This window comes from Chiloscyllium punctatum, chromosome 3, assembly GCF_047496795.1.
Source record: "Chiloscyllium punctatum isolate Juve2018m chromosome 3, sChiPun1.3, whole genome shotgun sequence".
NCBI lineage: Eukaryota > Metazoa > Chordata > Chondrichthyes > Orectolobiformes > Hemiscylliidae > Chiloscyllium > Chiloscyllium punctatum.
In genome coordinates this window covers 11,733,351-11,759,967 of record NC_092741.1, presented here as the reverse complement: position 1 = coordinate 11,759,967, position 26,617 = coordinate 11,733,351, and the positions used below count along the sequence as shown (strand labels likewise).

Here is a 26,617-nt window from a genome sequence, read left to right as displayed (position 1 = left end):
CTTATCCAAGGACTGTTTAAATGTCTGTAATGTGGCTGAGTTAATTACATTGGCAGGCAGGGCATTCCATGCCCTTACTACTATTTGAGTGGCGAACCTGCCTCTAACATCTGACTTAAATCTATCACCCCTCAATTTGCAGCTATGCCTCCTTGTACAAGCAGATGTCATCATTCTAGGAAAAAGACTCTCACTGTCCACCGTATCTAATCCTCTGATCATCTTGTATGTTTCTATTAAATCCCCTCTTAGCCTGCTTCTCTCCAATGAGAACAGACCCAAGTCCCTCAGCCTTTCCTCGGAAGACCTTCGCTCCAGACCAGGCAACATCCTGGTAAATCTCCTCTGCACCTTTTCCAATGCTTCCACATTCCTTCCTGTAATGGAGCGACCAGAACTGCACACAATACTCCAAGTGAGGCCGTACTAGCATTTTGTACAGTTGCAGCATGACATCACGGCTCCGGAACTCAATCCATCGACGAATAAAACCTGATACACTGTATGCCTTTTTAACAGCACTATCAACCTGGGTGGCAATTTGCAGGGATCTATGTACATAGACACCAAGATCCCTCTGTACATCCACACTACCAAAAATCTTTCCATTGATCCAGTATTCTGCCTTCCTGTTATTAGATTTGATTAGATTAGATTCCCTGCAGTATGGAAACAGGTCCATCGGCCCAATTATTCTTCCCAAGTATTTGAGTTTAGGAGATTCAGAGGTGACTTTATTGAAACACACACATTCTTGGGGATATGACAGAGTGTATGCAGAAAGGTTATTTCCCCCTGTGAGAGTGTCTCTGGCCAGAGGGCATAATTTCACAATAAGGGGTCACACATTTAGGATGGCATTGAAGAGGAATTTCTTTTGCAGGGAATTATTGCAGAAGGCTGAGAAGGCTGGATTTGCTAAGTATTCAAGGATAGATTATTAATCAGTAAGGGAAAAAGCAGGAATGTAAAATTGAGCATTATCCAATTAGGCATGACCACCTCATTGAATGGCAGAGCAGATGTGATGGTCTGAATGGCCTGCTTCTACTCTAATGTCCTGTATTGTTTTATGGCGATTTGTATTGGGAATTGCTTGATCTGCATTGTTTCTAGAATTCCATTGCCTAATGCATCTATCAGTTTCAGTTTTGAGACATCTGGTTGACTTACTTTCTAAAGGCATAGTTACAGATTTCCACTGCCCTGTAGTGGTTCCTGCCATCATTCTTTAATGACGTAGCTCCAATTTTATGATTAAACTATCTTCTCCTGTACGAGAGCCAATTAGAAGAAATAGTTCTGTATCTCGTATATTGTTGTTGTAATCATGATGTGCACCTCAGTTAGATCACCCTTTAATCATTGAAGTGGTAAAAACAATGACTGCAGATGCTGGAAACCAGATTCTGGATTAGTGGTGCTGGAAGAGCACAGCTGTTCAGGCAGCATCCAAGGAGCTTCGAAATCGACGTTTTGGGCAAAAGCCCTTCATCAGGAATAAAGGCAGTGAGCCTGGAGCGTGGAGAGATAAGATAGAGGAGGGTAGGGTTGGGGAGAAAGTAGCATAGAGTACAATGGGTGAGTGGGGGAGGGGATGAAGGTGATAGGTCAGGGAGGAGAGGGTGGAGTGGATAGGTGGAAAAGGAGATAGGCAGGTAGGACAAGTCCAGACAAGTCATGGGGACAGTGCTGAGCTGGAAGTTTAGAACTAGGGTGAGGTGGGGGAAGGGGAAATGAGGAAACTGTTGAAGTCCACATTGATGCCCTGGGGTTGAAGTGTTCCGAGGCAGAAGATGAGGCGTTCTTCCTCCAGGCATCTGGTGGTGAGGGAGCGGCGGTGAAGGAGGCCCAGGACCTCCATGTCCTCGGCAGAATGGGAGGGGGAGTTGAAATGTTGGGCCACGGGGCGGTGTGGTTGATTGGTGCGGGTGTCCCGGAGATGTTCCCTAAAGCGCTCTGCTAGGAGGCGCCCAGTCTCCCCAATGTAGAGGAGACTGCATCGGGAGCAACGGATACAATATTAGTGGATGTGTAAGTAAAACTTTGATGGATGTGGCAGGCTCCTTGAAGGCCTTGGATAAAGGTGAGGGAGGAGGTGTCGAACAATTCTTCCGTTGCCTCCGCCTCCGAGCTTACTTTCACAATCAGGACACCCGCCCACCTTCTGAGGACCCCTTCGACCACCTCCCAACACACTGCATCCACCTGGACATCCCGCGCTGGCCTATTACCTGCCCTCGACCTCTTCATTTCCAGCTGTTGCCAGGACATTAACTGCCTCAACCTGTCTACCTCCCTCCCTCACTCCAACCTCTCACCCTCACAACGCACAGCTCTCCAATCCCTCTGCTCCAATCCCAACCTCACCATCAAGCCAGCGGATAAAGGGGCCGCAGTGGTAGTCTGGCGCACTGACCTCTACACTGCTGAAGCCAAACGTCAACTCGAGGACACCTCTTCCTACTGCCCCCTCGACCATGACCCCACCCCCCCATCACCAAACCATCATCTCCCAGACCATACAGAACCTCATCACCTCAGGAGATCTCCCACCCACAGTTTCCAACCTCATGGTCCGGGAACCCAGCACTGCCTGGTTCTACCTCCTTCCCAAGATCCACAAGCCTGACCACCCTGGCTGACTCATTGTCTCAGCATGCTCCTGCCCCACTGAACTCATCTCTACCTACCTCGACACTGTCCTATCCCCCCTAGTCCAGGAACTCCCCACATACGTTTGAGACACCACCCACACCCTCCACCTCCTCCAAGACTTCCGTTTCCCTGGCCCCCAACGCCTCATCTTCACCATGGATATCCAATCCCTCTACACCTCCATCCGCCATGACCAGGGCCTCCAAACCCTCCGTTTTTTCCTCTCCAGACATCCCCAACAGTACCCTTCCACCAACACACTCATTCGTTTGGCCGAACTGGTCCTCACCCTTAATAATTTCTCCTTTGAATCCTCCCACTTCCTCCAGACCAAAGGGGTAGCCATGTATGGGCCCCAGCTATGCTTGCCTCTTTGTTGGCTACGTGGAGCAGTTGATCTTCCATAATTACACCGGCACCACTCCCCACCTCTTCCTCCGCTACATTGATGACTGCATTGGCGCCACCTCGTGCTCCCGCGAGGAGGTTGAGCAATTCATCAACTTCACCAACACATTCCACCCTGACCTTAAATTTACCTGGACCATCTCTGACACCTCCCTCCCCTTCCTGGACCTCTCCAGTTCCACCACAGAACACACCAGATGGCCTCCTTCTTTAGAGACCTCAATTTCCCTTCCCATGTGGTTAAAGATGCCCTCTAACGCATCTCGTCTATATCCCGCACCTCCGCCCTCAGACCCCACCCCTCCAACCGTAACAAGGACAGAACGCCCCTGGTGCTCACCTTCCACCCTACCAACCTTCGCATAAACCAAATCATCCGCCGACATTTCTGCCACCTCCAAACAGACCCCACCACCAGGGATATATTTCCCTCCCCACCTGTTCCGCCTTCGACAAAGACTGTTCCCTCTGTGACTATCTAGTCAGGTCCACGCCCCCCTACAACCCACCCTCCCATCCTGGCACTTTCCCCTGCCACCGCAGGAACTGTAAAACCTGCGCCCACACCTCCTCCTTCACCTCTATCCAAGGCCCTAAAGGAGCCTTCCACATCCATCAAAGTTTTACTTGCACATCCACTAATATCATTTATTGTATCCATTGCTCCCGATGCGGTCTCCTCTACATTGGGGAGACTGGGCGCCTCCTAGCAGAGCGCTTTAGGGAACATCTCCGGGACACCCGCACCAATCAACCACACCGCCCCGTGGCCCAACATTTCAACTCCCCCTCCCATTCTGCCGAGGACATGGAGGTCCTGGGCCTCCTTCACCGCCGCTCCCTCACCACCAGATGCTTGGAGGAAGAACGCCTCATCTTCTGCCTCGGAACACTTCAACCCCAGGGCATCAATGTGGACTTCAACAGTTTCCTCATTTCCCCTTCCCCCACCTCACCCTAGTTCTAAACTTCCAGCTCAGCACTGTCCCCATGACTTGTCTGGACTTGTCCTACCTGCCTATCTCCTTTTCCACCTATCCACTCCACCCTCTCCTCCCTGACCTATCACCTTCATCCCCTCCCCCACTCACCCATTGTACTCTATGCTACTTTCTTCCCCACCCCCACCCTCCTCTATCTTATCTCTCCACGCTCCAGGCTCACTGCCTTTATTCCTGATGAAGGGCTTTTGCCCGAAACGTCGATTTCGAAGCTCCTTGGATGCTGCCTGAACAGCTGTGCTCTTCCAGCACCACTAATCTAGAATTTCGTTCTGGTAGTCATGTCATTGTCAGCTCTGCTGGAGCTTCTTCCTTAGTTCTAGACCCTCTGCTCTTTTAACAAATTTTCTCTGATCAGATGCTTATCTCATTCCATTGTGAAAGCCATGATCGAATCTGCCTCCGCCTTTCACTCAGGCAGAGTGTTCCCAATCCTAACTAGTTATTGCATTTAAAAAAAAGTTTTTTGTTTCTGTTCTTTGTTTTTGCCATTCACATTTTATATTGATACTCTCTGCTTAATTCTTTTGTCAGTAAAAGCAGTTTCTTGCTATCTATTGTTTACACCCCAAACCAGTGGATCAAATATCCTTTCAGTCTTAAGGGGAATAACCCCATTTTCTTCAGTCTATCCATCTTCCATCTAGAATCATTCTGGCCAATGTTTTATGTACCCTGTCTTAAGATTTTACATTGTTTGGTAGTATGTTGTTCTGGAATTGAACACAACACTGTGTTTGAAGCTGAGCCAGAATTTAATATAGATTTCTGGTAACTGCATGACTTTTATACTTGGTTCTTGGTTTATGTTTGGTATTAACCATGGTATCTGCAGGAATGGGACACATTTAATGTTGGATGGGTAGACTGAACCAGCAGAGTATCTGCTATTTAGCAATAAGGGCATTGTCACTAATCTGAAGGGAGCTGTCACTGTTTGTAGGTATCATGTCAGATAAAAGAAGAAAAGTAATAACCTGTTTGATCCACATAATGGAAAAAATCAGTGAAGATGTACCACCAAATATCTTTCTTTACTGTTTAGGGTAAGTCAGCAGAATAAATTTAAGATTTCAGTATGTAAATTGTGCTCACTTCTCTTTGCTCAATAGTTTTAAAAAAATTAAATTTCATTATACAAATCATTTCTGGTCTTCTTGTCATTTCAGATTACTGTAATTTGAGTGGTTTTAGTATTAGTTATTTTTGTTCAGTCCCTAGTGCTTCCTCACAGTTCATTGTAATTAAAATAGGGAATGAAATTGTTGCTCTAATTACATTTTTGAATTTTTGAGAAGAATAATTTCATTCAAGTGTGCAAAATTTGAATGGCTGAATAGAATACATGCCAAGAGGTTGTTTCCACTCAGGTTGTAAGTTTGCTCACTGAGCTGGAAAATTCGTTCTCAGATGTTTCGTCACTATGCTAGGTAACATCATCATTGAGCCTCCATTGAAGTGCTGGTGTTCTGTCCCGCTTTGTATTTGTTTGTCTTGGTCTGTTGTGGTGGGTGATATCACTTTTGGTTCTTTTTCTGAGATGTTGGTAAATGAGGTCCAGATCGATGTGTTTGTTGATGGACTTCCGGTTTGAATGCCAGGCCTCTCGGAATTCCTGTGCATGTCTTTGTTTAGGCTTGGCATCACGGTAGCCCACAAACCTATCAACACACTGAAAGAGCTCTTGATTAGTCTAAAGGACCCTGTACCAACAACCAGCAGATTGAACGTCCTATACAAAGTACCCTATAAGGATTGCAACAAACGTTTCAACGGACAGACTTCACGAATTTCTGTAGTGCATCTTGTAGGTAGTACACATTGCCACTACTGAGTATCAGTGTTGGAACGAGTGCATGTTTGTGGATATGAGTTAACCTCTGATCTCTTGTTAGCTGTATTCGTATACCTCAAAAAAACAAATTGCTAGACAAACCCAGCAGGTGTGGCAGCATCTGTGGAGAGAAAGCAAAGTTAACTTTTCTGGTTTGGTGACCCTTCTTCAGAGCTCAGAGATGCTGCAACATCCTAATTTCTTTGGTTAATCAACTTATCTTCTATTGTTGAAATAAAATCCACAACTTTGCGTGGATTTTAAAAGCAAATCACACAGATCCATCAGGCCATATTTGTCTGAGACTTTTCCATTAATGACAGCTGGGACCATAATAGCTGCTCTGTCTCTCTAACCTTTCACATTTATTTCTGTTTTAAGTAATCATGCAAAACCCTCTTGATTGCCTCAATTCAGCCTGCCTCAATCATAGTTTCAGATGGTCCATTCCAGACCTGAAGCTACATTGTGGAAAATGTTTCCCTGTGTTGCATTTACTTCCTTAGTAAATTACTTAAAATCTGTGCCTTCCTGTACATGATCCAATGCACTTACATTCTTCCTGTAGTGTGGTGTTCAGAACTGTACACAATAATCTAGCTGAGGTCTTTGTCCTCGTGCATAAAGTCACAAAAGCTAAGAGCTGGGAGACCTAGAAGTTAATTGCAGATTGATTCTTGATCAAAGAACTTTATAGATGCTTTACTCTGGAAAGGCCGAATGTTTAACCAGGTAGCAGATGTTTGGTCACTCTGGTCATTCCTAGGAATTGGTGCCAGCAAGACTGGAAGAGAACATGATGGTCAGAGAGAGGAAGGGGCTAGAGTTTTTTGAACTGTTGTGAACTGAAGGTTTCTGACAGAAGGAGTTTGGTTGTTGATGCTCCAGCATGAAGATATTGAAAATTCAGAGAATAGAAATTAAGTTAGAAAATTTATTGAATCTTTCTCAGAATGAACTGGAAAAGATGGCATTGGTCATCATTGAAAAAAGAAGTCAAGAGTCAGTGCTGTGAAACAACGCATCATGGAAACTGTTGAAGTGATTTGGCCAGTTTTACTACTTTTCCTTTTTTAAAACATTTATCCCTTGATTGTATTTCTTTGTCCGTTGTATGAATGAAGCTGAAAACAAAACATTATTGGATTTAAATCATACTGTAGACTACTTTGTTTAACTTTGAGCTATTGAAGTTACTGTGTTAATAAATAAAGTCTTGTTTAAACTACTAACCTGGTGCTTGGTATTGATTTATTTGCCAAGTCTGGGACTGGCTATTCAGAAAGTGTGGTTAAGAACCATGAGTCATTTTTTGAGGGTCTTTGAAAGTTTTAATTTTACTGTTTTGTGTGTTGTAATATTATCATAATTGAATCCTTCACTATATACATCCTGGGGTTATCATTGATCAGAAATTGAACTAGACTAACTATTGAAAAGACACATGTCAGAGTGTGAGGGCATTTTTCCCACTTGTCTGGATGAGTGCAGCTGCAACAACACTCGATGCTTGACATTGTCTAAGGACAAGGTGGCAGCCTAGGTTGGCAAGGTGTCAACGCTCTCTACCACTGATGCTCAGAAACAGCATGCAGAGCACACCATTATAAGATGTATTGCATAAATTCACCAAGGTTCCTCAGTCAGCATGTTCCAAATCTGTGATCACTACCATATAGAAGGACAAGGAACGCCACCACCTGCAAGTTCCCTCCAAACCACCCACCATCCTAACTTAGAAATACATCACTGTTCCCTCAGTATTGCTGGGTCAAAATTCTGGAATCCCTTCTTAATAGCATCGTCAATCTACCTACTGCACATGAACTGTAGCAGTTCAAGAAGGCAGCTCATTATCTTCTTGAGGGCAACTAGGGATTGCAAATAAACCAACCAGCAACACCTACATCTCATAAATGAATAAAACAAAATTAGCTTCAGTTACACATAGTTAAGGTCGAGGAAAATCATTTCCAATTATTTTAATTGAATGTTCTTGAATGATTCTTTAAATGGGAAATGGAGGTTATATTTAAAATGAGTTTGGAAAGTGCTGTCTGAGGAGCCTTCGTGAATTTCTGCAGAGCATCTTGTAGATAGTACACATTGCCACTACTGAGCATCAGTGTTGGAAAGAGTGCTTGTTTGTAGATATGAGTTAACCTCTCATCTCTTGTAGTTCCCTGTATTCATATACATCAAAAAACAAATTGCTAGACAAACCCAGCAGGTGTGGCAGCAGCTGTGGCAAATGGGACTAGATTAATTTAGGATGTCTGGTTGGCATGGATGAGTTGGACCGAAGGGTCTGTTTCCATGCTGTACATCTCCATGATTCTATTGACTACACTACCATCGTCATTAAGACCATAAGACATAGGAGTGGAAGTAAGGCCATTCGGCCCATCGAGTCCACTCCGCCATTCAATCATGGCTCATGGGCATTTCAACTCCACTCACCCGCATTCTCCCCGTAGCCCTTAATTCCTCGAGACAACAAGAATCTATCAATCTCTGCCTGGAAGACATTTAGCGTCCCGGCCTCCACTGCCCTCTGCGGCAATGAATTCCACAGGCCCACCACTCTCTGGCTGAAGAAATGTCTCCGCATTTCTGTTCTGAATTGACCCCCTCTAATTCTAAGGCTGTGTCCACGGGTCCTAGTCTCCTCACCTAACGGAAACAATTTCCTAGCGTCTACCCTTTCCAAGCCATGTATTATCTTGTACGTGTCTATTAAGTCTCCCCTTAATCTTCTTTTTGGTAACTTCCTGAAAAACTCAATCACATCTGTGAGATACGATTTTCCTTGCACAATGTCTTGCTGACTGTCCCTCATCAATTATTGCCTTTCTAAAGATCCACAAATCGTATCTTTAATAATCACTTCCAACAATTTACCCACAACCGAAGTCAGACACGCAGGTCTATAGTTCTCTGATTTCTTCTTACACCCTTTCTTAAGCAAAAGTACAACATTAGCCACCCTCCAATCATCAGGCACCTCACCTGTAGTTATAGATGTTGCAAATATTTCTGCAAGGAGACTTTCAATCTCTTCCCTTACTTCCCACTATGATCTGGGATACATTAGATCAGGTCTTGGAGATTTAACCATCTTTATATTTTTTAAGATCTCCGAAACTTCCTCTTCTAGAATGTGAACTGTTTTTGAAGCATCAAAGTTTATTTCTCTACATTCTCTAGACTCCATTTCTTTCTCCACAGTAAAAACTGACACAAAATATTAATTTAGTATCTCTTTCATCTCTTAGGGTTCAATACAGAGATGACCTCCTTTAAGAGGCCCTACCCCTTCTCAAGTTGCCCTCTTGCTCTTAATGTATTTGTAGAATCTCTTTGGATTATCCTTATCCACCAATACTATCTCATATTCCCTCTTTACTTTCCTGACTTCTTTCTTAAGAATACACTGTTTATATTGATTAAATTCGATTGACCTATGTAGTCTATATCTAAAATAAGATTCTCTTTTATTCTTGACTTGTACCTCAATATCTTTATTCATCCATTGTTCCTTAATCTTACCAGCCTTACCCTTCACTCTAACAGGAACACAATGCCTCTGAATTCTTGTCTTCACACTTGAACGCCTCCCACTTATTGGATGTTATTTTACCTGCGAACAGTCTGCTAGAATCTACTTTTGAAAGCTCTTCTCTCATACCATGAAAATTTGCCTTACTTCAAGTGCATGCAATCTTTAACTCTCATGGAGTTATCTTTTTCCAAAACCATTTTGAAATTAATAGAATTATGATAGCTAGATCCAAAGTGTTCCCCCACATTTACTTAAGTCACCTGTTCTACCTTCTTGCCCAAAAGAAGATCTAGTTTTGCTCCTCAGTTGGAGCATCCACACGTTGATAAAGGAAAATTTTCTTCAACATATTTGCCAAATTCTTCACCATCCAAACCTTTAACACTATGGTAGCCCCAGTCAATGTTTGGAAAATTAAAATCCACCGTTATTATAACCATATGTTTACATATATCTGAGCTCTCCCTTCATATTTGTTTCTCAATTTCCCTGCTACTATCAAGAAGCCTGTCATGCAATCTCATGAAAATGATCTTTGCTTTTTTATTTGTAATTTCTATCCTTACATTTTCACTGGAAGACTTTTCAGAAATACCTTCCCTAGTTACAGCAGTAACCAAAACGCCACCCTAATCATTTCTTTCAGCCTTTTCTATCCTCCTATAGCTTAACAAATCCGAAACATTAAGCTGCTAGTCTTGTCTATCTCTCAGCCAAGTTTCTGTAATAGCTATGATGTTCCAATCCCATGTTCTTAAACATGCCCTGAGTTTGTTAGCCTTACTTGTAAAACTCCTTGCATTGAAATAAATGCACTTCAGTTCCTCAGACTTTCTCTTGTCTCAATGTACGTGTGTTAAAATTCTGGCATTGTAACTAGATAATTTTGATTTCAAGTAGTTAAATTGTGTTTGAAGTAAAATAAGTCTGTATTGTTGACCATGCACTGATTGGATTATTGTAATAACCAAGATGATTTAGTAGTATCATGTCGGAAAGGAAACCTGTCATCCTGCCCAGTCTGGTCTATATGTGATTCCAAACCGATGACAATGTGGTTTACTCTTGACTGCTCTCTGAAATAGCCTAGAAATTCACTGTTGTATTCATTCAGTAAAATAATGTGATTTGTTTTAAATACGTTGATTTATTAATGACTGAACTGTGGATTTTTATTTTGTTTCCATGAAACTTTATCAGATTGAGACAATTTAGCATTGGTTGTTGAGTGTTGATGAGTTATTATTTGAGATTAGATTAATCATACAACTGTTTTGAGGTAAAAATATTCTGTCCTCCAATATCTCAAAACCTTTCTTTAAAATGCAGGAAAGGTTTGAAGCAAAGTTTGGTCTGTTCAGTAATGAAACCATGCAGAGTGTTTGTGGTTCAAGCATGACTTAAAACATGTGTATTTATAGTCTGAAAGCTATTTTATGTGAAATATTAGAAGTTGGTATGGTAACTGTTACATCTCCCATTTTAAGCCGGGGATTCCAATCCTTTGCCTAATAAGGAAAAAGCCAATGCACAAACTACATTAAGGCTGAGTAATTGGTAAATTGAGGAGCAATATAAAATATAGTTGCTGATGACCAATTAAATTTTTAGCTAGTCGTTTTGGAGGAGATATCTGAGTGGCTTGGTAAGTTCCTTTGATGTTGCAAAAAATTCAAATGGAATTTTTTTTCAAATCTGAAAGCTAAGATAGTAAATTGGATGAACAATATTGTGGAGAAAGATAAAAACATTTATGTTCTCGAAAATTTGAGTAGACTTTAATTTTGTGTAAATTTTGACCTCACACTAAATCATAAGAAGTAAAATTTCATGAGGCAATGTTTCAGTTATTGCTTAGAGTTTGGCTTTATTAATAAAATTGAAGTGATAGTATGTTGTTTTCTATTGCTTGTATTATTATTCAAGTTTCTGCTGGTTTGAATGTTTACAATAAACATATTCTTCATGCTACTACAAAAACCTTCATATTTAATCTTAATATTGTGTTTCCAAGGAATGCAGAAAAAAATGAACTTATTTGAAATTTTCTGTAACGGTTTCTTTGAAGAGGTTGTTCCAGGATCACTGTAGACACAGGAACCTTTTCAAAAAAGACTTCATAGAAATCATGTGACTAAATTGTTTGCCTTGTTGTAAATTCCTTCATCAGATGCAGGCAAGAAGCCTGAAGAAAGGCTGCCTAGATGATCTCTTCCCATTTTTGGAAAGGAAACCTTTTTTGAGTTATGGGTGAAGCCTCATGTTTTTTTCTCTTTTGCAAGAGTGATGAAGGAGCTTGTAAATATTATTTTATCTGAGCTAGTTTTGTCTGTAAGGCTTCAGGGGCAACCATGTGGTTAGTGACTTGACCACATTTTCCAGAATATCAGAACAATAGAATTTGAATTGCTCTATTCTTTACTGCTTTGTCTTCACAAATAAATCCTGGCCAAAGTATTTATTTCAGAAAGCCAATCTTTGCAGCGTAATAGCTTTTCCCCGTTTTTCCTTGAAGGTTGAGTATTTTTGGGACATTTATAAGGTGAATTATTTATGCTGTTGTGTTTCTGATGTATATTGTTCAATGAAGATGTAATAATTGGTTCAGATTTTGTCTCCGTGATCCCATAATTATTAAGAAACCTAGGGTTGATCTCTTGTCTGGTCTTGTTTGCAATGATGAAGCTTTAATTGTCCGTCATTGATTCAAGAAAGCATCAAGTGTTCATATGAAAGCAAAAAGGTCTTGTCCAATAATAGTGTCCCTACTCTGGATCAGAAGGTCCAGGTTCAAGTCCTGTTAAAGTACCTATTCGAGGTGGCTCAGGCTATCCTGGACTCGACCTGTCAGCCTCTCTTGGTTTGTCCTGGAGGTTGTACTTGGTGGTAGTCTGGAATATAAAACTCTTACAGACAGTTAAGTTTAAATTATTACCTTCATTTACCAATGGCATCAGGTTTTAAAAACATTAGCAGAAGAGCAGCGCCAGTTCTTAGCCCCAAGAGCGCTCTGAGCTACGTCCCTTATTGCTGCAAACAAACTGTCTTTATACAGAAATTGGTACTGAGATTACAGAAAACACATGTCCAAAATCAGATAAGTAGCAAGAAAATGGCAAAAGTTTGTAGAGGAAGAGAAACTAATTGACAGGTCTGAGTACACTTGACTAATTAAGCTACATGCACATCAAAGTGGGAAACCCTGATCATGTCAGGCCAAATGGCCAAATGCTTTAGCTAGATAAGCTCTCTTTTAACGGTAGATCATAACAAGAGACTAGTCTAAACTATGTGTAAAAGATCATTAGGTAACCTCGTTCAACTAACCCATTCCACAACTGAACAAATGTTATCACCTTATTAACACCGATCCATTGACACTAAGAACAAATATCCTGAATTCTTCAGAACAAATGCCTACCCCCCACCCCGTGGTCAAGCGCTTTCTTGCATATCATGTTTAGTTCTCGTGTGTGTAGTAGATGTGTCAAATGAAAGGCTATCAACCTTCTCAGTTCCACTTGCCCAAAAGGGTTTCATACAAGTTCATCAAAAATATTTTTTACGCCAAAGTTACGTAATATAACCATTGGAGACCTAAAAGACAAGATGTTGGAAATAACCAGAAGACCATGTAGCATGTGTGTAGCGTTATGATTCCAATTGATATTGTGGGATGTTTCTCATAACTATTTATAAAAAAAAATCATGGCTACATAAGTACTTATATGATAGCCATTAAACTCCTTCAGACACAGATCAAACCCATATGCCACTAGTTCAAAATCCAAACTCTAAAGGTTAAATCTCACTCCTTATATCATGACTGAGGGATTTGATGGTTCAGATTTAATTTGAATTTGGAAAGCATAGAAATGTAGAAGGGAACAGATTGGAAAAAATATAAAAGGGAATGTCAGTATTGAGGTGAGTGGTGGGAGGATCAATCAACAAAGTTAATGTTACAAGGACAGAGTCATGGCACAAGTGAAAATTTAAAAGGTGCCGGTAACTGACAGATGAACAGTTGTCACCTGAAAACAAAATTGAGAATACAGTAAAGCTTGAGACCTGAAATGGAAATAATTGGGCAGAGCTTCTGAAACAGAATTCAATGAGCTTGGAAGACTGTGTTTTTAAACAAAGTGCTTGAGGAACTCAGCAGGTCTGGCAGCATCTGTGGAGAGAATAACAGAGTTAATGTTTCAAGTCTAATATAACTCTTACTCTTGGAGACTGCAGTGTAGCTGGAAAGTTGAGATGCTGATTTTCGAGCTTTCATTGAGTTTCAGATGGATATTACAGGGAGCCAAGAACAGAAGTGTCAGCTGGTGAGCAAGGTGAAAATTTAACGTGATAGGTTTCCAGAACCTAGTGGGTTGAGCATTGAGTTCGACAATTTGAGTGTTTAGATGATTACTGACAGACAGCAAGAAGTGGAACTTAAGGCCATGTTATGAGTTGCATAACCAGACAAGCTATGTTATTTGCAAGCATGCATATTTACCAACAAGTCTCTATTCCTGATGAAGGGCTTTTGCCCGAATCGTCGATTTTCCTGCTCCTCGGATGCTGCTTGACCTGCTGTGCTTTTCCAGCACCACTTTAATCTAGACTCTGGATTCCAGCATCTGCAGTCCTTGTTTTTACCATATTTACCAACAAGTCAAAATGTAATTTCCACAGCCTTCAGGAAAATTCAGTTGTATCAACATGGCATCTAGTAGGAATGGGATTGCTGCAGATTACTTTTTTGAAGTCAAAATTTTTAGACTATTGATGCTCTACTGCTAAAGGGGTATTTAAACAATAATTACCCCTTTCTAAAATGATCTATCTATGAAACCTTTGAATTAAAAATGTTCAGGTTAATTCAGATTTAAGAGCATTGAATAAATGCTTAAAATGATTGATGAATTGATATTGTGTAAAAGTTTTGCTTCAAAAAAGTGCTTTAAATGAGCTGTGTAAAGCAGTAGTCATTTGGATGAAAACAAAATACTGCAGATATAGTACTAGAAATCTGAAACAAACACAAAATGCTGGAGAAACTTAGATCTGGTTGTCTCGGTGGAAAGAGAAATAAAATTAATGTTTTGAGTCAGATATGATATCTTCAGTCGATCCCTCCTGAACAAATAGAGCATGTATATGGGAGAAAAACTGAAGCATTTATTTGTTTCTCTCAGCTTTCTGCTTTTTTCACAAGGGGATAGCTCTGTGCCACCCTCCAGTATCTTGCACAAATAATCTCAAGTCACGTATGATTAGAACAATGACACTGGGAGTCAGCAGTCGTTTTGTGACTTTGTTGGACACCTCTGCTCTATGTGTAAATTGACCCTGAGCTTCCAGCTGCCTGCCACTTCATCACACTACTGTGTTCCTATGCCAACATTTCTGTCTCAGGCTGGCTGCATTGCTTCTGCCTAGGCACCTTACAGCCTTCAGGACTTAACATTGAGTTTAAAAAGTTTCAGATCTTGAACACCTCCATCTATGTTTGTTACCCACTACCTCAATGCCGGGTCACGTCCTGCATGGGTTACTCTTCGCACAGCAAACCCATTTTCAACCATTTACATTTCTTGTTAACACCCTCTCGGCATTTATCTGTCTCTCGCTTATTATCCGTAAACTCTTTCTGCACCTAGTCCTTTATTCTCTATCTCTCCCTTTCTTCTTTACTCCCTCCCTCTCTCCCTCCCACCTGCTCTCTCTTCCCCCCCCCCCCCCACTGTCTCTGCACCCCCTCTCTTTCTCTTGTTTCCCCTCCTTCCCCTTCCTCAATTCTCCCTTCACATCTGTCCCCCTCCCTCTTTCTCCCCCTTCCCCTGTCTCTCCACTCTCTCCCCTGCCCTTCCCTCTCTTTCTACCCTCTTCCCCCTTTTTCTCCTCCTTATCCCCACCATCTTTCTCTCCCTTATCCCCACCATCTTTCTCTCCCTTATCCCCACCATCTTTCTCTCCCACCCTCTTCCTCTCCCACTCCCTCTTTTTTTCTCGCTCCCCCTCTCGCCCCCGCCCTCTTTCTTCCCCCCCACCCTCTCTCCACTCCCCCCTGCCTCTCTCCACTCCGCCCTCTCTCCCCACCACCCTCGCTCTCATAGTCTCCTCCTGTCGCTTCTAAGCCTCTTCTCTCCTCTCTCTCCCCCGTATCTCTCTGTCCACCCTCTCTCCCCTCCACGCTGTCTCCCACTCCCTCTCTACCCCTCCCTCTCCCTCACCCCCCCACCCACTCTCTTCCTCCCTGCCTCCTCACCTTCCCCCTCCCTCACCTTCCTCTCCTCCCCCTCCCTTCTTTCCTTCCTTTCCTCACTTATCTGTCCTTTCCATCCTCTTCCATCTCTTCCCCTCCTCCTTTCGCTTTTCCTCTCTCCTTTACCCATCTCCCTCCCTCCCTCTCATTCCCCACCCGCCCTTCCCTTTCTCTTCCTCCATCCACCTCCCCTTCTCCTTCCCACTCCTTCCCCTCCCCACTTTCTCTTTCATCTCATCTGGTCTCCGTCCCCAGCCACCTTTCCTTCACACCACCCATCTGTGTCTCACTTGCTTATGCTCTCTTGGTCACTTGCTCTCTCCTCACTTCATTCCCAACTGTCTCCTTCTATTCCTCCATTTTTCTCTCTCTCGTCCCTCAGCATCACTCTTTCTGCCACTTCTCCCTCTATCTTTCTCTCCATCCATTTTTCTGCCTCCCTCCTCCACTCTTCACCACTGATCAACCCCCCCCATTCACCAGCCTCCGCTCATCATCGCCCCCTTCACCTATCTCCCTTCCCTCCCTCTTTCCACCCCCCTCCCTCCCTCTTTCCACCCCCCTCCCTCCTTCACCCAGCATCCTCATTCCATCCCCTGTCTTTCTCCATCCAACTTGCCTTCCTATTTCCAACCCCTCAATCCCCCACCCCCCCCGGCCCTCCCTTCTTTGCCCCCCCCTTTGCACACCTTCCTTCCCTTCTGCCCCTTCCCTTATCCCGCTTACTCACCCGTCCCTTCCCGCCCGTCCCTTCCCGCCCGTCCCTTCCCGCCCGTCCCTTCCCGCCCGTCCCTTCCCTCCCGTCCCTTCCCTCGATCTCTTCACCCCCGTCCCTTCCCTCGATCTCTTCACCCCCGTCCCTTCCCTCGATCTCTTCACCCCCGTCCCTTCCCTCGATCTCTTTACCCCCGTCCCTTCCCACGATCTCTTCATCCCCGTCCCTTCCCTTGATCTCTTCACCCCCGTCCCTTCCCTCGATCTCTTCACCCCTTCCCTTAAGCTCACCCCATCCCTTAGCTTACCCCATCCCTTTGCCCATCCCTGTTGCCTCCTCCTCTCCTCGCCCCCTTCCCCCCAGCCCTTCCCACTACCAATCCCTTCCTCAGCCCTTCCCTCCCCGATCCCTTCCCTCCCGCAATCCCTTCCCCAGTGCTTCCCTCCCCCAATCTGTTCCCTCCGCTCCCCCAATCCCTTCCCCCCATCACTTCCCCCAATCCCTTTCCCCCCCAATCCCTTTCCCCCCCCAATCCCTTTCCCCCCCCAATCCCTTTCCCCCCCCAATCCCTTTCCCCCCCCAATCCCTTTCCCCCCCCAATCCCTTTCCCCCCCCAATCCCTTTCCCGCCCAATCCCTTTCCCGCCCAATCCCTTTCCCCGCCCAATCCCTTTCCCCGCCCAATCCCTTTCCCCGCCCAATCCCTTTCCCCCCCCAATCCCTTTCCCCCCCCAATCCCTTTCCCCCCCCAATCCCTTTCCCCCCCAATCCCTTTCCCCCCCCAATCCCTTTCCCCCCCCCCCAATCCCTTTCCCCCCCCAATCCCTTTCCCCCCCCAATCCCTTTCCCCCCCCAATCCCTTTCCCCCCCCAATCCCTTTCCCCCCCCAATCCCTTTCCCCCCAATCCCTTTCCCCCCCAATCCCTTTCCCCCCCAATCCCTTTCCCCCCCCAATCCCTTTCCCCCCCCAATCCCTTTCCCCCCCCAATCCCTTTCCCCCCCCAATCCCTTTCCCCCCCCAATCCCTTTCCCCCCAATCCCTTTCCCCCCCAATCTCTTTCCCCCCCCAATCCCCTTCCCCCGAAACCCTTTCCCCCCCACTTCCTTCCCTCCTGCCATCCCTTCGTTTGCCCTGCCATCCCTTTATCCACTTCCTTCCCTCTTCCCATCCCATCCCAACCCTCCGCCCGCCCCCCTTCCCATCCTTCCCCCTTCCCATCCATTCCTTCCCCCCATCCTTTTCCCCACTTTCTTCCCCCTTCCCCCACCAATCCCTTCCCCCCCCGAATCCCTTTCTCCCCCCCCGAATCGCTTCCCCCCCCGAATCGCTCCCCCCCACCCCCGAATCCCTCTTCCCCCCCTCCCCGAATCCCTTCTCTCCCCCCTCCCCGAATCCCTTCTCTCCCCACCCGAATCCCTTCTCTCCCCCCGAATCCCTTCTCCCCCCCCGAATCCCTTTACCCCCCCGAATCCCTTCCCTCCCCCTCCCCCGAATCCCTTCCCCCCCCCCAAATCCCTTCCCCTTCCCATCCCTTTTCCCCCTTCCCATCCCTTCCTTCTCCCTTCCCATCCCTTCCTTCCTCCATCCCCTTTCCCCTACCAATGCCTCGCCCCTACCAATGCCTCGCCCCTACCAATGCCTCGCCCCTACCAATCCCTCGCCCCTACCAATCCCTCGCCCCTACCAATCCCTCGCCCCTACCAATCCCTCGCCCCTACCAATCCCTCGCCCCTACCAATCCCTCGCCCCTACCAATCCCTCGCCCCTACCAATCCCTCGCCCCTACCAATCCCTCGCCCCTACCAATCCCTCGCCCCTACCAATCCCTCGCCCCTACCAATCCCTCGCCCCTACCAATCCCTCGCCCCTACCAATCCCTCGCCCCTACCAATCCCTCGCCCCTACCAATCCCTCGCCCCTACCAATCCCTCGCCCCTACCAATCCCTCGCCCCTACCAATCCCTCGCCCCTACCAATCCCTCGCCCCTACCAATCCCTCGCCCCTACCAATCCCTCGCCCCTACCAATCCCTCGCCCCTACCAATCCCTCGCCCCTACCAATCCCTCGCCCCTACCAATCCCTCGCCCCTACCAATCCCTCGCCCCTACCAATCCCTCGCCCCTACCAATCCCTCGCCCCTACCAATCCCTCGCCCCTACCAATCCCTCGCCCCTACCAATCCCTCGCCCCTACCAATCCCTCGCCCCTACCAATCCCTCGCCCCTACCAATCCCTCGCCCCTACCAATCCCTCGCCCCTACCAATCCCTCGCCCCTACCAATCCCTCGCCCCTACCAATCCCTCGCCCCTACCAATCCCTCGCCCCTACCAATCCCTCGCCCCTACCAATCCCTCGCCCCTACCAATCCCTCGCCCCTACCAATCCCTCGCCCCTACCAATCCCTCGCCCCTACCAATCCCTCGCCCCTACCAATCCCTCGCCCCTACCAATCCCTCGCCCCTACCAATCCCTCGCCCCTACCAATCCCTCGCCCCTACCAATCCCTCGCCCCTACCAATCCCTCGCCCCTACCAATCCCTCGCCCCTACCAATCCCTCGCCCCTACCAATCCCTCGCCCCTACCAATCCCTCGCCCCTACCAATCCCTCGCCCCTACCAATCCCTCGCCCCTACCAATCCCTCGCCCCTACCAATCCCTCGCCCCTACCAATCCCTCGCCCCTACCAATCCCTCGCCCCTACCAATCCCTCGCCCCTACCAATCCCTCGCCCCTACCAATCCCTCGCCCCTACCAATCCCTCGCCCCTACCAATCCCTCGCCCCTACCAATCCCTCGCCCCTACCAATCCCTCGCCCCTACCAATCCCTCGCCCCTACCAATCCCTCGCCCCTACCAATCCCTCGCCCCTACCAATCCCTCGCCCCTACCAATCCCTCGCCCCTACCAATCCCTCGCCCCTACCAATCCCTCGCCCCTACCAATCCCTCGCCCCTACCAATCCCTCGCCCCTACCAATCCCTCGCCCCTACCAATCCCTCGCCCCTACCAATCCCTCGCCCCTACCAATCCCTCGCCCCTACCAATCCCTCGCCCCTACCAATCCCTCGCCCCTACCAATCCCTCGCCCCTACCAATCCCTCGCCCCTACCAATCCCTCGCCCCTACCAATCCCTCGCCCCTACCAATCCCTCGCCCCTACCAATCCCTCGCCCCTACCAATCCCTCGCCCCTACCAATCCCTCGCCCCTACCAATCCCTCGCCCCTACCAATCCCTCGCCCCTACCAATCCCTCGCCCCTACCAATCCCTCGCCCCTACCAATCCCTCGCCCCTACCAATCCCTCGCCCCTACCAATCCCTTCCCCCCTTCAATCCCTTCCCCCCTTCAATTCCTTCCCCCCTTCAATTCCTTCCCCCCTTCAATTCCTTCCCCCCTTCAATTCTTTCCCCCCCCAATTCTCTTCCCCCCCTTCAATTCCTTTTCCCCCTTCAATTCCTTTTCCCCCTTCAATTCCTTTTCCCCAATCCCTTCTTCCCCCCACTTCCTTACCCTCCATCCTGCCCACAACCACCTTTCCCTCACTCCATATCTCTATGTCTCCCTTGCCCATGTTCTCTTGCACACTAGTTCTCTCTCCAATTCATTCCCAACTGTCTCAACATCTCTTTCTATCCCTCTCTCTGCCATTTCTTCTTCTCTCTTTCTCTCTCTCCCTTTCTTGCCCTCCCTCTACCTCTTCTCCCTCTGCCTTGTAAGGCTAAGAACAGAGAGCATGTGCAGATGAACATGTGGCTGCAGGGCTGGTGTGGGATTCAGGGCTACAGATATGTGGAACATTAGGATATCTTTTGGGGAAGGTGGGACCTGTACAAGAAGGACAGGTTGCACCTGAACTGAAGGGGTACCAATATCCTGGGCAGGAGGTTTGTTACAGCTCTTTGGGAGTGTTTAAAATAGTTTGGTGAGAGTTGGGAACTAGAGTTATGGATCAGATGATGGAGTAGCCAGTGTACAGCCAGATACAGTGTGCACAGATTCTGTGGGAAGGTACAGACAGTTAATAGGGCAGATTTGCAGTTAGTGTGATGGGTTGAAGTGTAAAAACAATGACTGCAGATGCTGGAAACGAGATTTTGGATTAGTGGTGCTGGAAGAGCACACCAGTTCAGGCAGCATCCAAGGAGCTTCGAAATCGACGTGTTGGGCAAAAGCCCTTCATCAGGTTGAAGTGTGTCTATTTTAAAAGCAAGAAGTATCAGGAATAACGGTGGTGTGTGTGTGTGTGTGTGTGTGTCATTGCTAATCAGGGATAGTATCATAGCAGCAGAAAATGGAGATCGTCGAGGCGGGTTTGTCTACAGAGTCATTATGGGTGGAGGTCAGAAACAAGAAAGGAGCAGTCAATTTATTGGGTGTTTTCTACAAACCCTCCAATAACAACAGAGACATGGAGGAGCAAATTGTGACGCAGATTTTGGAAATGTGCAGAAGTCACAGGGTTGTTGTCATGGGCAACTTCAACTTTCTTTATTATTGATTGGAGCCTCCTTAGTTCAGATAGTTTGTCAAGTTTATTTATGTCAAGTGTGTCCAGGAAGGTTTCTTGATTCAATATGTAGATATAGGCTGACTAAGGGGGAGACTATACTGAATTTGGTATTTGGCAATGAGCCAGGCCAGGTGTCAGATCTGGTGGGAGAACATTTTGGTGATAGTGATCATAACTCCCTGCCCTTTACTGGAGAGGGATGGGACAGATGGTACGGGACAGTATTTAATTGGGGGTTGGGGGAATTACAATGCTATTAGGTAGGAACTGGGTGCCTAAATTGGGAACAGATTTTCTCAGGGAAGTATACGACAGAAATGTGGAAGTTGTTCGGGGAGCACTTGCTGATAATGCTGGATAGGTTAGTCTCACCTCGGCAAGAAAGGGATGGTAGGGTGACGAAACCTTGGGTGACAAGGCATGTAGAACTTCTACTCAAGAAGAAGGAGGAAGCTTACTTAAGGCTGAGGATGCAAGGATTAGACAGGACTCTAGAGGGTTACAAGGTGGCCAGGAAGGAACTGAAAAATGGACTTAGGAGTCTAGAAAGGGACCTAAAAAGCTTTGGTGGGTAGGATTAAGGAAAACCCAAAGGCATTCTACACTTAGGTGAGGAGCAAGAGAATGGGGTAGAGCTGGTCAGGGATAGTGCAGGGAACTTGTGCCTCCAGTCGGAGGAGGTAGGGAAGGTCCTTAATGAAAACTTTGTTTTAGTATTCGTTAGGGAGAGGGACCTTGTCATTTGTGAGGACAGCGTGAAACAGACTGAAATGCTCGAACAGGTTGATGTTAAGAAGGAGGACGTGCTGAGACATTTGAAATACATAAGGATAGATATGTCCCCAGGCCAGATGGGATATACCTGAAGTTACTACAGGAAGCAAGGGAAGAGATTGTTGTGCTTTTGGTGATGATCTGTATGTCGTCACTGTCCACTGGAATTAGTTTCAGATGATTGGAAGGTGGCAAATGTTATTCCCCTATTCGAGAAAGGAAATAGGGATAACATTGGGAATTACAGACCAGTCATTCTGCATCAGTGGTGAGCAAATTCTGAGATACAGGATTTAGGATTACTCGGAAAACCATAGCTTGATTAGAGTTTGTCAGCATGGCTTTGTGGGGGGCTGGTCATGCCTCACAAGCCTTGTTGAATTCTTTGAGGATGTGACATGGATTTTAGCAAGGTTCCCCATGGTAGGCTCACTCAGAAAGTAAGGAGGTCTGGGATACAGGAAAATTTTGAAGTGAAGGAGCCATTGGGAAGTAGTGACCACAATACAATAAGCTTCAATCTGCAATTTGAGAGGGAGAGGGTACAATCGAAAGTCACAATGTTTCTGTTGAATAAAGGGAACTATGGAGCTATGAGGGAGGAGCTGGCCAAAGTTCAATGGTGCAAGGGATGACAGTGGAGGAACAATGGCGGATATTTTTGTATTATAATGCAGAAGTTGCAGGATCAGTTCATTCCAAAAAGGAAGAAAGATCCTAGGAGAAGGCATGGGTGGCTGTGGCTGACGAGGGAAGTTAAGAAACATATAAAGTTAAAAGAGAAAAAGTATAATATAGCAAAGATAAGTGGGAAAACTGAGGACTGGGAAGCTTTTAAAGAACAACAGAGGATTACTAAGAAGGAAATACGCAGGGAAAAAATGAGGTATGAAGGTAAACTGGCCAATAATATAAAGGAGGAGAAAGTGAGGACTGCAGATGCTGGAGATCAGAGCTGAAAATGTGTTGCTGGAAAAGCGCAGCAGGTCAGGCAGCATCCAAGAAACAGGAGAATCGACATTTTGGGTGTCAGCCCTTCTTCAGGAAGAAGAAGGGCTGATGCCCGAAATGTCGATTCTCCTGTTCCTTGGTTGCTGCCTGACCTGCTGCGCTTTTCCAATAATATAAAGGAGCATAGTAAAAGTTTTCTTAGGTATGTGAAGGCAAAAAAATGGTTAAGACTAAAATTAGACCATTGAAGACAGAAACAGGGGAATATATTACGGGGAACAAAGAAATGGCAGAAGAATTGAATTGATACTTCAGATCTGTGTTCACTGGGGAAGACACAAGCAATCTCACTGAGGTAACAGTGGCTGAAGGACCTGAACTTAAGGGAATTTATATTTGCCAGGAAATGGTGTTGGAGAGACTGTTAGGTCTGAAGGTTGATAAGTCCCCGGGGCCTGATGGTCTACATCCCAGGGTACTGAAGGAGGTGGCTCGAGAAATCGTGGATGTGTTGGTGATTATTTTCCAGAGTTCGATAGATTCGGGATCAGTTCCTGCAGATTGGAGGGTGGCTCATGTTGTATCACTTTTTAAGAAAGGTGGGAGAGAGAAAGCAGGAAATTATAGACCGGTTAGTCTGACCTCAGTGGTGGGAAAGATGCTGGTGTCTATTATAAAGGATGAAATTACGACACATCTGGATAGTAGTAACAGGATAGGTCAGAGTCAGCATGGATTTATGAAGGGGAAATCATGCTTGACTAATCTTCTGGAATTTTTTGAGGATGTAACTGCGAAGATGGACGAGGGCGATCCAGTAGATGTAGTGTACCTGGACTTTCAGAAAGCTTTTGATAAAGTCCCAAATAGGAGGTTAGTGAGCAAAATTAGGACGCATGGTATTGGGGACAAAGTACTAACTTGGATTGAAAGTTGGTTGGCTGACAGGAAACAAAGAGTAGTGATAAACGGCTCCATTTCGGAATGGCAGGCAGTGACCAGTGGGGTACCGCAGGGATCAGTGCTAGGACTGCAGCTTTTTACAATATATGTTAATGATATAGAAGATGGTATTAGTAATAACATTAGCAAATTTGCTGATGATACTAAGCTGGGTGGCAGGGTGAAATGTGATGAGGATGTTAGGAGATTACAGAGTGACCTGGACAAGTTAGGTGAATCATCAGATGCATGGCAAATGCAGTGTAATGTGGATAAATGTATGGTTATCCACTTTGGTGGCAAGAACGGGAAGGCAGATTACTATCTAAATGGAATCAATTTAGGTAAAGGGGCAGTGCAAAGAGATCTGGGTGTTCTTGTACACCAGTCAATGAAGGTAAGCATGCAGGTACAGCAGGTAATGAAGAAGGCTAATAGCATGTGTACCTTCATAACAAGAGGGATTGAGTATAGGAGCAAAGAGGTTTTTCTGCAGCTGTACAGGGCCCTGATGAGACTACACCTGGAGAACTGTGTGCAGTTCTGGTCTCCAAATTTGAGGAAAGACATTCTGGCTATTGAGGGAGTGCAGCGTATGTTCACAAGGTCAATTCCTGGAATGGCGGGATTACCTTACACTGAAAGACTGGAGCGACTGGGCTTGTATACCCTTGAGTTTAGAAGACTGAGAGGGGATCTGATTGAGACATATAAGATTATTAAAGGATTGGACACTCTGGAGGCAGGAAACATGTTTCCGCTGATGGGTGAGTGCCGAACCAGAGGACCGAGCTTAAAAATATGGGGTAGACCATTTAGGACAGAGATGAGGAGAAACTTCTTCACCCAGAGAGTGGTGGCTGTGTGGAATGCTCTGCCCCAGAGGGCAGTGGAGGCCCAGTCTCTGGATTCATTTAAGAAAGAGTTGGATAGAGCTCTCAAGGATTGTGGAATCAAGGGTTATGGAGATAAGGCAGGAACAGGATACTGATTTAAGGATGATCAGCCATGATCATATTGAATGGTGGTGCAGGCTCGAAGGGCAGAATGGCCTACTCCTGCACCTATTGTCTATTGTCTAATTTGGCTGTCTGGATACAGAATTGGCTGACCCATAGAGGGTGGTAGTAGATTGACAGTGTTCAGCCTGGAGCTCAGTGACCAGTGGTGATCCGCAGGGATTTGTTCTGGGACCTCTCTCTTTGTGATGTTTATAAAATGACTTGGATGTGGATGTGGATGTGGAAGTGGAAGGGTGGGTTCATAAGTTTGCTGATGACATGAAGGTTAGTGGAGTAGTGGATAGTGTGGAGGGCTGATGTCAGTTGCGAATGGACATTGATAGGATGCAGAACTAGGCTGATAAGTGGCATTGGAGTTCAACCTGGAAAATTGTGAAATCATTCATTTTGGAAGGTTGAGTTTGAATGCAGATTACAGGGTTAAAGGCAGGATTCTTGGTGGTGTGGAGGAACAGAGGAATCTTGGGGTCCACGTCCATAGATCCCTCAAAGTTTGATAGGGTGGTTAACACGCATGGTGTATTGGCTTTCATTAGCAGGGGGATTGAGTTTAATAGCCGCAAGGTTATGCTGCAACTCTGTAGATCTCTGATTAGACCGCACTTGGAATATTGTGTTCAGTTCTGATTGCCTCATTATAGGAAAGATGTTGAAGCTTTGGAGAAGGTGCAGGGGAGATTTAACTGGATGCTGCCTGGACTGGAGGGTATGTCTTATGAAGAAAGGTTGAGGGAGCTAGGGCTTTTCTCATTGGAGTAGAGAAGGGTGAGAGGTGACTTGATAGAGGTGTACAAGATGATGTGAGACACAGAGTGAATAGTCAAGAGACTTTCCCTGGGCAGAAATGGCTATCATGAGGGGTCATAATTTTCAGGTGATTGGAGGAAGATTCAGGAGAGATGTCAGAGGTTGGTTCTTTACACAGAGTTTGGTGGGTGCGTGGAATGCACTGTTAGCAATGGTAGTAGAGTCAGACACATTAGGAATATTTCAGTGACTCTTGGATAGACACATGGAAGATAGTAAATTGAAGGGTATGTAGGTTAGTCTTGTCTGAGAGAAGGATAAAAGGTCAGCACAATATCATGAGCCGAATGGCCTGTACTGTGCTGTACCGTTCTATGTTCCAATTCTGAGGAGTGGGGAATTGTGCTGAAGATTGCATGAGTCAGCGAGTATTTCTCAAATCTGACCATTTTTAGGAAGGGCAAGGAGTGGCAGAATGTGACATCACACCCTGTCTCCCACTCCTCTTCCCTCACTTGTGTGCTTCCTTATTCTCTCCATCCCCTGCCTTATTCCTTCTCTCTCCCTCTGTCACTCTCTCCCCTCCCCTTCCCCCACCCCCCACCCCCCACCCCCACTCACCCACACAATTTCTTTTCCTTTATCCCTCTCTGGCTGCATGTGTGCTTTCTTCTGCTTCCTTTACTCTCTGCCTACGCGTTCTCTGTGCCTCCCTCCCACCTCCCTCTCTGCTTCTCAGTTCTCTTCCTCTTGGCCGCCTCCCCCTCTTGCTATATGCATCCACCCTTGCACCTCTGCTTGCTTGCTTCCCTCTGTCTCCCTCTGTCTCTTCATTTTACCTACTTGTTTACCTGCTAAGCTGTTGAGGAGGTCTGAGGGATGTTTACACAGTGATGTTGTAATTTTTTCTTCGTATGACAGGGTGATGCTAACATCTTAGGTAACTCTTATTCAGATAATGGCAGGATTAACAATATTCTTAATAAATTGTTTGCAGTATTTTTCTTTTTATTAACAACTGAATGTTACACAATACAATGAGACAGCACTCCAAGTTAATTTTGACTGGAAGTATTTTGCACGTAAAGATAACCTTTCGGGAGCCATGTTTTGGAGCTGGACCATGTGGCGAATTCAGTTGCTGTGAGTCTTAAACCTTTTGTTTATATGGTAACTGAAACAATTTGTTTAAATCTGACTAAAAGATTTGTAGAAATTGTAGATCATGTA

At 45.8% G+C, this 26,617-nt stretch overlaps 1 protein-coding gene across 6 annotated transcripts in view; it reads left to right on the top strand.

The window, feature by feature from the left end:
* enah (ENAH actin regulator) overlaps positions 1 to 26,617 on the top strand; it is a 427,681-nt gene that overhangs the window by 10,346 nt on the left and 390,718 nt on the right. Inside the window, exon 1 of one of the 6 annotated variants that reach the window (XM_072550510.1) lies at positions 26,168 to 26,530. The exons of 3 other annotated variants lie outside the window; for them this stretch is intronic. In XM_072550510.1, the coding sequence (XP_072406611.1) occupies positions 26,493 to 26,530 (38 nt within the window). In that variant the 5' untranslated portion in view covers positions 26,168 to 26,492. Of the gene's footprint in view, positions 1 to 26,167; positions 26,531 to 26,617 lie in introns of those variants that run through there. 2 more of the 6 variants (XM_072550538.1, XM_072550548.1) reach the window with 2 other exon arrangements.